A 14227-nucleotide genomic window follows, 5' to 3' on the forward strand; every position below is an offset into this window, starting at 1 on the left:
ATGCCAGTTCACTTCCTGAGGCCTGGAGATGTTTCCATGGTGTCTGCCCTCGGACTGTCCACAGGTGTGCACAGGTACTGCAAAATGGTGCTGCAAAATTCAAATTCTTTATGTAGATGGTCTTCTAAAACAACCTTTGATTACTTGAGAAACTGTATGTATTGTAATGTTGCAGATGTTCCTCATCAAACATTAGGTTGAAATAAAAAAATTTGGAGTATAAATATAAATAGTAAAATAAATTTAAAGAGTACAAATAGTACAATTTAGGAGTTAAAATTGAGTCGATTGAAAGGAAATCAAATTGACTGAAAATAATTGTTTATATTCCATTTCGTAAAATTAAAGTTTATTTGTATTATTTTAATGAGCATGGTTACTCCATAACTATGTCTGAAATATCACAACTTTTCTGAAATGACCTTACATGTATATGCTCATTTAGACTTAGACCATGCTGGACTGCTTTGGGGGTGGAGTTTAGGGGACCAGCAGTTTTCAATCAATGTTTCTCTTAAATTAATGTTCAATGTTATTTTTCTTCATTTTAAGTACTATTTCAGCCACAAATGTTCAGAAATGACCTTATTCACTTGTTCTTTTCTGTATGTGACTAGGTCTGATGCATCTAGAACCCTAAGCAGACTTTTGGGTAAGACCTTACTTCTATTCAAAGGCTAATCAATGTTGAGAAACAATTTCTAACAGTTTATAAGCATTGTGTAACTGCTGTATTCCCAATTCTGCTGTAATTAACCCCTTAGATTTGAGTTTTGCTAATTGTAAACTTGACATGTATTGTCAATGGTCTCACAAAAGCCTTACAATCTAGGGGAACGATAAAGGCCCATGATCTGGCCGGAACCGGCTATAATGATCAGTAGTCACAGAGAGGTTCAGTGGTGTTAAACGGTGGTCAAGGTCAAACACAATTAGAGAACATGCTAGGCTGGAGATCATGGATGTGAGATTGAATTGAATCATTTTAGAGTCATTATGCTAAGACATGTATATCATAAAAAGTGCAATGAAAAGATGTGGTCAATATTAATATGTGGATAAGTTAATAAATAAGTAAAAAAAAAAAATATATATATATATATATATATATATATATATATATATATATATATATATATATACAACGGTAACCATGGATTCAGCTTTACATCAAGGCCCACAGTGTTGTCCACTGTAATAAGCAGGTCTGGTAATAATACTTTATCTGAATGAACTCCGGCTCACCTGCACATGGGGAGTCAATTAAGTTCTAATAGTCTAAAACTATTGTCCACTCCACTACTGTTTGTGATAGGCTTATCACTTACCTGTTATCAGAAATCCAAGGCTATCACTGCCAGCTTTTATGATGCCCTCTATGGGGGTGGGGGGTGGGGGTGGCTCGCAATAAATACTAGGGGGCTAGGAGAGTGATTTATATTTTGGCGAGAGATGGCCCAGGTTCAAATCCCCCATTTCTATTATATCATATAATCTTAATAATAAAAAAAAACATACAAAACCTATGGATCAGTTTAATTTGCAGGTCTCAATGCAAGTGATATGTGGAACATAAAGCAGTAGGATCCTTTAGGAACAAATCTGAGGAACAAATCTTATTCCATCCACTGGCAGCAAAGCTTCATTGCATGATGCCACCACCACCACACTTGACAGTTGTACTGCGTTCCTGGGGTTGAAAGCTTTAGCTTAACTCCTCCACTGTACCATCTGACCAAACAGCTTTGCCTTTGTCTGTGTGGTTCAGCTGCAATCTTCAGTCGACCTTGAAGGTGTCAATTTCAGAGCTTTTGGAGCATTTCTTGGACAGCAGCATTTCAGTGCATGGCAATGGAAAACTGGCTTGGCTATAGACAGTGACACTGACGTTCCAGAAGCGTCCAGTTAATGGCAGACCTGGGCCTGGGTGGTTCTTGGATTGTTCCTGCCCATCTAAACTAATGTCAAATGCTCAAAGTGACAGTTTAGGTCTTATCCCAGACCTTGACAAAGTAACTACACCTTCTGAGAGCCTGTACTTACATGTAGTTGTTTGAACTGATGATGTTAGAATCAGAAATCATCCTTCTTAGATCCACACTGAGCTCCTTGGACTTTCACCATTGTACTGCAAGTGTTGGTCAAGTCAATACGTGCTGTCAAACAAACCATTGTTATGTGGCCCAAAGAAACTACCAGCTGTAGTCAATCATGATCACTAGCAGCAAGTTGAGAGGAACTGGACGAACGTGTCCAAGTTGTCCAAGTTGAACAAACGTCACTCTGTTATGGCTGTCTACAGTGTCTGAGATCTTCTCATATGTCTTCAACAGAGATTATGTCTACCTTTAATCCTGCTGTGACTACACTGCTGCCTGAACAGAGGTAACGCACACATTGGGTCACCCAAGTCAACCATTACGGTGGATCTGGACATGTTTTTGTGTGTTTCTGTGGTTGATGGCGTGTTTTTACATGCTGATATTGCAGGAGTCTGCTGAAGGAGGCTGAGAAACTTGCTATCTCCCTCAACGATAATGAGGTAGGACACTATAAAAGACTAGAGATCACTAGAAATTACTATTAGCAGCTGCCATAACACCTGCAAGTCCTGGTGGACCACCGCATGGCACGTTCCTCAGCCAGTTTGTGTTGTTTTGCATGAAACTGCTTAATAACAATCCTAGCTACTATACCTCATTGGACTCCTCGGTCAATTGCTCAAACCTCTGTCTTTCTCCTAGTGGAAGCTGCTCCTTCTCTTCGTGCCAGTGGACGAGCTTTGCGTTTGCCCAGGCCAGGTGAGATTACTGATCTTAGGTCACATTACCCTTAAACAAGATAACAGAACGTGCATTAAATCCTCCTCTGTCCTTTAGGCTAGTTCGGCAGTCGACTCAGCCGTGCACAGTGTGGAGGAGGCTCTGGACAAACTTCACGAGAAGGTAGAGGGAATAAAGCACAAACAGCCAAGACCATCATCTTCAATCAGTGAACAAGTGGCTACTAAGTTGATTTGAATTCACTTTTAGAATAAAAATAGATTTTTTTTATCTGTAGTTGGATCATACTCTGGTTCATGTCGTGGTTTGGGGTGGCCAAGTAGATGCAGAATTGCATTCAGGTGACGGGTGAGTTGCAGTTGGATCATTATCCTGTTGCCGAGAGAGCAATCAGAGCAATATTGCCGGTGCCACTGGCAGCAACACAACACCACAGTTCACAGTTGGCACGGTGCTCTTTTCATGAAATGTAGTTCCCTTTTTCTCGGTTGTCGTTTGGTTGTGAAAGGAAATGTTGGTCTCGTCCAGTTTCTTATATGTGTGTGTGTGTGTGTGTGTGTTTACTTGTAGAGCTTGTTCGTGTCAGCATGAGGAGGACTTCAGTGCAAGGACACGAAACTGGCACAGGCTTGCGAGAGCCATTCTTATGGGTGCATTACAGGTACTTTACAGACATGACTGCTATCTTACTGCTGACTTTGTATGGGATGTTTGGTCTTGTACATGTGTGTGTGTGTGTGTGTTGAGTGCATGCATTTTGCAACATTGCATGTGTGTGTGTGTGTCTGTAGGAGTCTCTAGGTGCTCTACTGCAGAGGCGTGGCTGGTGGAGTGATCGGGAAGATTTCAGTGTAGTGCTGCAGTCCAGTCCAACATACATCGACTCCTCGGTGAGTGACACTTCTAGTCAGTCACTGGCTCAGTGAAAATAGATATACTGTGAAGATCAGACTAGAGCTCGCCTGCATTTACTGCCTTCTTTCTGAAAGGCCTCAGAGAGCTCTTCGGATCTCACCATGATAATCCCAATACTCAAGAGCAGACCAGAGTAAATATCTGAGGTTTAAATGAGAGACAGGCTCCTCCAGAATCCTCTCTGACCATGTTCTGATCATCTGCAGCTGATGTTCTGCGCCTGGTTCTAAGTACAGGCATTGTAAACTGTGAACATAGAACTGAAATGCCATCCTTCTGTCCTGCAGAACGAAGGAGGCAACGTGTCTGGCTCATCACATTCATCAGTTCAGCTGTGGGCAAAGCTGGTGAATCAACGTCATCCAGTTAGTAGCAAACAGGGCTGATTAGACACACATATACAGTGTACTGAAATCAGTGTGCAGTGTGGCCCTGCAAGCCACTTGTAAACCAGCCGAGTGATAAAGACACTCCCGTCTGGTTGGATAGAGGAGCAGATTAGATAGATTAGATAGATCAAGGGATATCAGCTTTTATGGAGTGTAAATTCAATTTTTGTTAAATACATGCCTGGTTGCACCCCTTAAAAAGCCTATGGAGCACCGACGGGCTGAAAGTGCTATTGCAAACTATTCTATTCTATTCCAATGTAATAACTGAGTAATACACCTTACTGTATAATAAGCCTTGGAGTGTTAAGGGGTTAAAGCAACGTATGTAGATAACATTTAGTCTTGCTGAGATGAAAATGTCATTGCTTATAGTGTGATAAGATAAGTGATTTCTTATCTCTGTCTCTTTCTTATCTCAAGTCCATAGCAAAGCACCTCCCAACCGACTCCAAAAAGACAAACAGGGCAAAACAGAGCAAAAATGTGGAAGGTCTGGGAGCCCCGAGGAGCAGCATGCTTGAGAAGCATAATTTAAGATAAAATATTCAGTTCTGTTTGTAACCAGTTATAATTGTGCTTATTCCAGCTGCAGCCAACTCAGGCCAAGTCTGGTTTCCCCTGTCCATCTCAGGTCTGGTCAGAATTCCTGTTCCCGAGAATAGTCCAGATAGCCAAGAACGGATCTCCATTAGGGTATTATTTATGTAAACAGAGTGACAAAAGGAAAGCAGCACCGCCATGCCAAGAAAGTCACCTTCACCAAGCTTTCAGACCTTAATATGCTTGTTTGGCCTATGGCTAGTTCACAGACATCGTTAGGAAAGGCCAGATGATGCAAATCCCTAAGCCTGTCCCAATAGTCAGCAGTCATGGGCTTCTCTGAGCAGCTGCCTAATAACCCTGAATATACACTAAACACAAAAAATGCAAATCGCTGGTTCGAATCCCGGGTCATGCTGCCTGCCATCAGCAGCCGGAGCCTGAGAGAGCACAATTGGCTTTGCGCTCTCTGGGTGGGTTAGATGGCTCTCTCTCGCTCGCTCTCCCCACATCACTTCAGGGCATCTGCTAGCCGATGCATCAGAGCTAGGTACCCCAGCGCTTTCCTCCCAGCCATGAATACATACAAATTTTAAAAATATATAAAATAAATAAATAAATAAATAAATAAATAAATCAGGAGAAGGATATGAGTAGATAGCAAAGCAGGATCGGTGGAGGTCAAAGTGGGGTCTAGAAGACCAGGAGAACTGCAGGTAGTGTTGCAAGAAAGGTCACTCGAAATCCCTGTTTCACTGCGAAAGACTCCAGACTCTGGAGTGATGGTGCACTGTTCTACTGTGCAGCAAAGATGACCTTCATGGAGAAGACCCAGTGCCACCAAATCTGATCGAGGCCTAGGTCTCTATCCCTCTGTCTCTCGCTCACACATGCTAATACAGCCTGTTGGTGTTTCCCAGGAGAGGCCGTACCTCCTAACACAGCGTAACTCACCCAGCGCAGACCTGCAGCCAGTGCCTGTAAGTCCTAACATCTGTTTCCATGGCAAGTTCATTGGGTCTGCCTGTCTTGGCACTGCAATTTAGTCCGATACTATCTGATACTGTCCAATCATGTGTATGCCATTTGTAACCTGATCTTGCCACAGATGATGGGCACTAGTCTATCCTGCACCCACAAGAGTCCATCTTCTTCGGTTCCCACCTCAGGTAAATGACACACACAATACACACACACACACACACACACACGTTTAAGCTCTGTTCATAATGGGCTTAGTCATTTCTCATCTTTTGTTTCCATGCATTTACTTTGTAGTCCATGCCCTGAGACCAGCAGATATCACCGTGGTGGGAGCATTAGGAGACTCTCTTACGGTGAGCTTTTCCCCATACAGTGCCCGTACACAAGGGAAATTCCAGCGGTTTCACCAAATGTCTGCATATTGAAATGGTTCCGAAGTAAACAACGCCACCTAGGCAGTGTTTCAGACTGCCCTGTTTTTTATTTGCAGTGTCTAGAAATCATAAACTTATCCGCAGGGGTTGCCGTGGTAACGTTGTAAGCGCTAACAAGCATATATAGAAGCAGGAGAGGCAGAGGTCACGCTGGATTTGCAGTGTTCGGCGTCTGATGCTTTGATACAATCTAGTTTTGCCAAAAAAAAAAGAAAGAAAAGGGATTTGGGCTGGCAGTCTGAACGTAGCCTTAGAGTCAGTATTGTTTACAGTGGTGGTGAATGGAACCAGACATCGCAAAAGTTTAACACATCCAAAATCTCCCCTCAGAGCACGTCATCACACACAAATAGTACTGAATGAATTACCTGATGACTGAGACATTGTTCTACATTGATCTACAATAGGTTTGACATCACATTTCTGCATATAGGCAGTATTCTTTGTAATACTTGCTCATGGTGGAGGGATACATGCAGCAAAATAGTCCCTAAAGAAAAAACACCATGTACGTCCTCATATTTATCACTATTTGTCCATCATCAATATTACATAGTGCACTGGTGGATTTGGAGAGTAAATACAATGGTGAAATGTGTGTGTTGTAGTTGTGGCCACCCCTGGTTCCAATTACCACCACTGTAAAGAAATCTGAAAGGGCAGGTTTCTCTAGAATGGAGGATTTTACGCCAAAAACACCATGAAACATGTTGTTTACAGCTCAACCACTAAACTATGCAGATATGTATATACATCAGAGAACTTCCCCTTTAACCTTGTGAACCCTGTGTTTATTATTCTCTTATGAATCCTGCTATGAATCCCGAAACTGCTATGAATTACTTAGGAATGGCTAAGCAAAGCTTGTGGAGTCCCACAGGGTTCTATTTTAGGGTCTATGAAACGTGTTACGATGTTACGAGGTGAAGAGCTGAAGTGAAAAGGCCAGTACCCCAGTACCCCCCAGTAAACCCAGTGTGTTTATAACAGGCAGGCAATGGAGTGGGAGCAGCTCAGAACAACCTCCTGGATGTCCTGAAGGAGTATCGCGGCCTGTCGTGGAGGTAGAGCTCTCACAGCCGACACACTGCACCAACCAGGCGATTACACTTATGGGGCCCTATCTTACACCCTGCGCAAGGCGCCTCGCGATGCTCATTGCTACCCTACACCCTGCCATCACCCTGTCTATTTTCACGCCTCATTCAAACAGCAACGACGTTGCTAATATATCTACCCCGATGGGCGTGGTGGTCTCAAAATGAGCCGTGTTCAGGTAAATGTCTGGCATGTTGCTGCTATCTTGGCAGGACCTCCACTGGCTGAAAACAACCTAGACGTCAACAGTCAGACATTCGTTGGCAGCTATCCTTTCAGTGAATTGTCAACAAAGGCATGTGCAGCACCTGGCTCTTAAAGAGAATGGCGAGTGACATGCTGATTGATTTATCGCACGTTACGCCCAAAACACACCCATTATTAATGCCCTTTTTTGGAAAATGAAAACATAAAAATTGACACACACACACACACACACACACACACAAAATGAAGTCTGACCTGCCTCTTTTTTCTCTTCCTTGTAGCGTCGGAGGCGACAGCTCCCTCTCATCTGTTACCACCTTAGCAAGTGCGTACACCACCACACACCACCACACCACACTTCACAAATCTACCTAGAACCACCACAATGAGTCAATAAATGACTCTTTGTTTGGTTTAAGGTTCTTCACATTGGTGAAAACCTGTTGTAGATGGTTCTATGTGCGAGGATCTATCTAGAACTATGACAACTCAAAGAACCATGTGGCATCATAAATGGCTATTTGTTTGGGTCAATGGTTCTTCACAGTGGTGGAAAACCTACAAATGGGCTAATGCCAGGATGTTGAGTGTTGCTGCTGAGGCCTGCTGGTACAGGATCTGGCTCACTGTGTGTGTGTGTGTGTGTGTGTGTGTTTATATAGATATACTGAGGCAGTTTAACCCTTCACTCACCGGCTTCTCAACCGGGGAGGGTAAAGCGACAACTACCCAGGCGTTTCTGAACCAGGCCGTTGCCGGAGCCAAGAGCCAGTCAGTACCTCTCCTTACTACTGAACTGAAGCAGTGAATCAGTGAATCAGCAGAAACGAATCAGTGTTTGAATGAATGAATTGTTTTCATCTGACCAATAATAATTCAAAATGCCTTCCTGTTTCAGAGACCTGGTCTCTCAGGCAAGAGCCCTGATCAATCGAATGAAAAGTGACTCGGTGAGAAAATAACACACACACACTGACACACACTGACACACACACACACACACGCACAGAGAAAGGGTATTTATTCATTACCTGGCTCCTGTTTCTTTCTCCTGCAGCGCATTAATTTCCAGAACAGCTGGAAGGTCATCACTGTCTTTATTGGAGGAAACGATCTGTGTGCCTATTGCACGGACACGGTACAGCTTTTATTATATTTCATTTATTAGACCTTAATTAAATTACATTAAATTTGAATTGTCACTAAAGAGATATTAATTGTTTTTAATGTCTTATTAATTGTTTTCTTTCTTTTTTCTGCACAGGCTTATTACTCTGCTACCAACTTTGCCAATCGCATCCGGGATGCTTTGGACATCTTACACAGCGAGGTAGGGGATGTTCCAAAATTACATGAATTAATAGTACATATAGTTTTTTTTGCAGTGTTTTTTTAATAGAAAATGTTTATAGTATGTTTTTATGTTTTTTAATAGTATGTAACAGTATATTTTATAGAATTGTATACGAATGTTTACATTCATATGGTACATATTTTAAATGTATATATTTTAATATATTTTATGTACTATGTTAAAGTATAGCAAAGAGTTTTTGTATTTTTTAACAATGTATATTATAGTATATTTTATATTAGATTTTTATATTTGCACATTTTACATTACCGTATATTTTAACATTTTATACACATATATATTTTTTTGTATTGTATGTTGTGCTATATTTAATAGTATATGTTTATATAGTTTTATTATAATGTGGTTTAATATGTTTTATAGTGTGTATATGTATATAGTATATATTTTTTACTTATATATATATATATATATATATATATATATATATATATATATTATATAAATCATTTGCTGTTATAGTATGTTTAATATATTTTTTTACACTGTTGTAACTTTTTCATCTTATAATTGCATATGTTTACATATTATTCTATAGTACATTTATAGTTTATTGTTATATAATGTTATTGCATATTTTACAATATATTATATAATGTTACAGTATGTTTACAGTATAGTATATATAGTATCAGTAGTTTTATTTTATATGTTGTATTGTATATTTTATATAGTATACTAATGCTATATTATACTATATAAACTATACGATAAAACATATAAAATATAACTACTATATAAAATGTAAAGATATACAATATAAATGCAAACATATGCAATAATGTACTATATAATACTTCTTAATCTTGTATTATATTTGATACACACATTATAGCTTTTAATATTATGCTATAGTACATTAAGAGTATATTGTTATATAGTGTTATAGCATATTTTACAGTATATAATTATGTAGTAAGTTATAGTATAGTTTTCTGAAGTATATTATTTATTCTGGTAGTCTATATATTTTCTATGATGTATTATATTTCATACCGTGTAATACATATATTATTATAGGATGTTATAGTAGCCTGTCTCTTGTAGTGTATTTTTTAGCACCATGTTTACCTGTGTAAGAATATAAACACTGCTTCTCTGCTTCTGCCTGTCTAGGTTCCTCGCGCTGTGGTGAACCTGGTGGAGGCTCTCTATATAATTCCATTGCGGCCGCTGCACCAGGACTCCAGTCTCGGATGCCCTACCTGGCTCATCAAGTAAGTATATGTGATAACAATACTAACAAGACCAGAACCGGAGAACTAGATACTAGATACTTAACAAACCTGCTTTGTTTGACATACTCCTTCATGTCTTGCGTGTTGTAGCGATATATGTCCCTGTGTGGTGAAACCTGCGGAAGGATCCTCAGAGCTGCAGTCGTTAATAAATATCAACAGAGCATATCAGGTGAGCAGGAGAGTGGGACCGGCAGATTTAACATACACATACAAAAAGTCCAAAAGTGTGCGGACACCTGACAAGCACACCCAACATGGCTGAACTGTTGTTGTTACTACTTCCATGTCACAACAGTGGCGCTTGCAGTTGGCTGTGGCAGCTCTAGCAGGGCAGAAATGTGTGGCTAAGGTGACATCCTATGAGCACCGGCACCACCCATTCTACTGCCAGTAGAAGACATTTATACACCGACTGTCTGCATTATTTGAAATGGCATAGTAACTAAAAAGTGTGTGTGTGTGTGTGTGTGTGTGTGTGTGTTTTTGGTTTTTTTTTCAGAGCTCAACAAGGAACCTGGTGAACTCAGGCCGGTATGACACTCGCTCTGACTTCACCGTGGTCTTGCAGCCATTTATGAGAGACCTGGTGCTTCCACTGCTGTCGGTAAATACGCTGCTCATGCATTCCTTATTTAAATATTCACATACAGCCTTAATTGTATACGTTTCTAGAATTATATTATTTTGACTTCTTGGATGGAGACAATCTAAGCATCTCTCTCTCTCTCTCTCTCTCTCTCTCTCTCTCTATCTCTCTCCCAGAATGGAAAGCCTGACCGCTCCTTCTTCGCTCCAGACTGTTTCCATCTCAGTCAGAAATCTCAGGCTCTAATGGCCCGATCTCTCTGGAACAACATGGTGAGTCAGGAGTTTCTGCAGATCTTTAAACTCTGAAGAATATTTTTAAAGCCATGCGAGCTCATTTAAATAAAGTAAAGGTACTGCAAGTTAGAGTATGAACTGCGTTCCCACCTGCAGTATTGAGAACGTACAGAACTGTTGATAGTAGGCAAAACAAGCCCAATCAGTTCAGAAATCAATATAAAATAACAGCATTTTTAGTGTATATTTTTCTCTATTATGTAATTTTTTAATAGTATGTTATAGTTGACGTTTTAATATAGTATGTTATAATATAATCTATAGCTTAATTGTTTTTATTTTGTAGTGCATGTCATTATTGTCATAGGATGTTTTTTTATATAGTATGTAATAGCATATTCAATATTGTTATAGTATATTTTCTTTTATTTGTTTTAGCAAATATTTTTATATTTTTAAATCCTATTTTATAGTACGTCCATATACTTTATGGTACATATTTAAATTTTTTTATCATATTTATAGTACATTATATAGTATATCATAGTACATTTGTACATAGTACATTACAGTACAGTATGTTGTTTAGTATCTTTTTATATTTTAATAGTATGTATGAATATGTTTTTATATAGTTTTATAATATATTTTTATATGCTGAAAGCATATCTTAAAGTATTGTTTAAAATATTTATATATAAGCATATGTTATAGTATATTTTATAATATATATTCTATATAGTACGTTATATTATATTCTGTAGTATATTTTTATATTGTGATATAGTATGTCAGTATATTTGATAGTATATTTTTCTATTTTTAAAGCATATTTTATATTATATTTTTAAATTGTTTTAGTATTTTTGTATATACTATGGTATTGTATGTTTTATAGTATATTTTTATATTTTTAAGGTATATTTTGTAGTATGTTTTATGTGTTCATGTTCATGTTTTATACAACATTTCATTCTCATAATATCTACAATTCCTTAACAGCTGGAGTCTATAAGCAGTAAAACAGCCTCTCTGAACTTCCAGGCCGGCGTTACGGCAAAGTGCCCTGCCAGTGTAAGCATGTTTTTTTTTTTTGGTGCTTATTTTACAATCTGTTAAATAAAGCTGAAAAAAATGTATTCTTATTATTTAATTAATTTAATTCATTTTATTATTTAATTATTTAATTGACTGATTTTCCTCTTCAGAGCTCCTCCTATATTACAACCAGTAAGAACAGCCGAGCTGTATATCAAGCCGTGGCCGCAGCGCCTTCACCAGTTACTCCATCGGTAAGTGGAAAATACTTTCATCATCCAGCTGTGGTAAAATCCACCCCCTTAAACTGCCCACAGCTCACAGCCCTCCATACATTTGGGTTTAAATGCTCTAAATGTTCTCCTGTGTCTCCTGCAGACTGAAGGAGGTGACTCTGAGCCCACCGGAGTCTCCACCACCACTTCAGAAGTGGTTCTCCCTCTCGCCTCCGACAGCCGCCTGGATTCCGTGCCCTCATGGACGCCGGCCCTGCTGGCGGTGGCTGGTTTGCTGATCGCTGTGGTCGCCACCTGGCTCGTCATGCACCATAGGAAGTGGAGGAAGACGATGAGAAACCAGAGGCCAAGTTCACAGGAGATGAAAGAGACTCCGCTATAAGATCTCCTCACTTTCCTGTAACTTCTGTAATCTGTTCTACAGCTGTGTCTAGTAACACTCAACCAATCACATGGGGTACCACTTAGCAACACCTTAGCAACCACCTGGAATGCATATCATAAAGAAACACTTCGGCGACACCATGGCACTCACTTCTCAACACTTTAGCACATCAACACCTAGGGCCCCATAATACCACAGGAACCACCTGAAATACCATAGCAACCATCTGGAACACCTAAACACCCTGCCAAAGCAACCTCTATAGCAACCACCAGGAAAGACCGTAGCAACATCATAGCATCTGAGAAACCACCTGAAATACCTTAGCAAGTGCCCTAGCAACCATTTGGTATACCATAGCAACCACCTTTGAACACCTAGACACTTGCAACATCATAGCACCCACTTAGTAACACTATAGCAACCACCTGAAACATCTTAGCAACCACCTCAAATACCATAGCAACTGCCATAGCAACCATCTGGAACACATTAACACCCTACTGCCAAACAACCAGGAATACCATAGCAACTTTACAGCTTGTCCAAGTAGGATATGATTTCATACAGGAAGACCATTTAATTTTTAGATCTATCAGCAACTATCGATTGTTGACTGTATAACAGGAAGCACTGATTCCATAAACGTCTACGCAGTGATGTATTGTTGATGCACTGATCCTTGTATTAAATATGAAATGGAAAAAAATGCAAAAAAGAGTCAAATGAAAAGTGCAGTTTTGTACAGAATGAAAAAAGCATCGATTGCAGGAATATATTTTTCTAATTAAAGACCGCTGTTGAAGGTGTGCGTCCCCGTCTGCTTTCATTCAAGTACTGCCATCAGAGCCACTCGACAACCCGCTTGTTGACCAGCATGACCAGCTTGAACAACCTCCTCAACCACCTTTTCAAACAGGTCAAGCAGTATGACCCACTTAGCAACTGCCCTAGCGACCAACTGATATACCATAGCAACCACCTAAGAACACCTAGACGGCTGCAACATCACAGCAAAAACTTAGCAACTGCCCTAGCGACCAACTGATATACCATAGCAAACACCTAAGAACATCTAGACGGCTGCAATATCATAGCATCCACTTAGCAACTGCCCTAGCAACCAACTGATATACCATAGCAAACACCTAAGAACATCTAGACGGCTGCAATATCATAGCATCCACTTAGCAACTGCCCTAGCAACCAACTGATTTACCATAGCAACCACCTAAGAACATCTAGACGGCTGCAACATCACAGCAAAAACTTAGCAACTGCCCTAGTGACCAACTGATATACCATAGCAACCACCAAAGAACACCTAGACGGCTGCAACATCACAGCAAAAACTTAGCAACTGCCCTAGTGACCAACTGATATACCATAGCAAACACCTAAGAACATCTAGACGGCTGCAATATCATAGCATCCACTTAGCAACTGCCCTAGCAACCAACTGATATACCATAGCAAACACCTAAGAAAACCTAGACGACTGCAACATCATAGCACCCACTTAGCAACTGCCCTAGGGACCGGACCAACTGATATACCATAGCAACCAAGTAAAAACACCTAGACGGTTGCAACATCATAGCACCCACTTAGCAACTGCCCTAGCGACCAACTGATATACCATAGCAACCATCTAGGAACACCTAGACTGCTGCAACATCATAGCATCCACTTAGCAACTGCCCTAGAGACCAACTAAAACACCTTAGCAACCACCTAAAATACCATGGCAACTACTTGACGACCAGCATATATATAT

The 14227-nt window shown here is 40.0% G+C and overlaps 1 protein-coding gene across 1 annotated transcript; it reads left to right on the top strand.

Moving 5' to 3' along the window:
* On the top strand, nt 1–12447 carry plb1 (phospholipase B1). Its single transcript, XM_072688902.1, has 26 exons — nt 1–74; nt 618–652; nt 2334–2385; nt 2491–2542; nt 2745–2801; nt 2880–2945; nt 3061–3131; nt 3354–3444; nt 3575–3673; nt 4677–4721; nt 5551–5610; nt 5739–5799; nt 5909–5967; nt 7039–7112; nt 7635–7678; nt 8016–8124; nt 8252–8303; nt 8411–8491; nt 8618–8683; nt 9845–9945; nt 10057–10138; nt 10469–10573; nt 10732–10827; nt 11794–11865; nt 12000–12083; nt 12208–12447. Exons 1-26 carry the CDS (start codon nt 1–3, stop codon nt 12445–12447), a joined length of 2028 nt encoding a protein of 675 aa, XP_072545003.1.
* Nucleotides 12448–14227: the final 1780 nt, after the last annotated feature.

The sequence above is a fragment of the Salminus brasiliensis genome, chromosome 10, assembly GCF_030463535.1.
Source record: "Salminus brasiliensis chromosome 10, fSalBra1.hap2, whole genome shotgun sequence".
In the NCBI taxonomy this organism is placed as follows: Eukaryota; Metazoa; Chordata; class Actinopteri; order Characiformes; family Bryconidae; genus Salminus; species Salminus brasiliensis.

Excerpts from the sequence above, each read along its gene's own strand:
- plb1 (XM_072688902.1), top strand. The coding sequence starts at position 1 with ATGCCAGTTCACTTCCTGAGGCCTGGAGATGTTTCCATGGTGTCTGCC. Across the intron at positions 2,386-2,490 it reads ACACTGCTGCCTGAACAGAG|GAGTCTGCTGAAGGAGGCTG; the intron begins GTAACGCACACA and ends CTGATATTGCAG. Across the intron at positions 5,611-5,738 it reads CAGACCTGCAGCCAGTGCCT|ATGATGGGCACTAGTCTATC; the intron begins GTAAGTCCTAAC and ends ATCTTGCCACAG.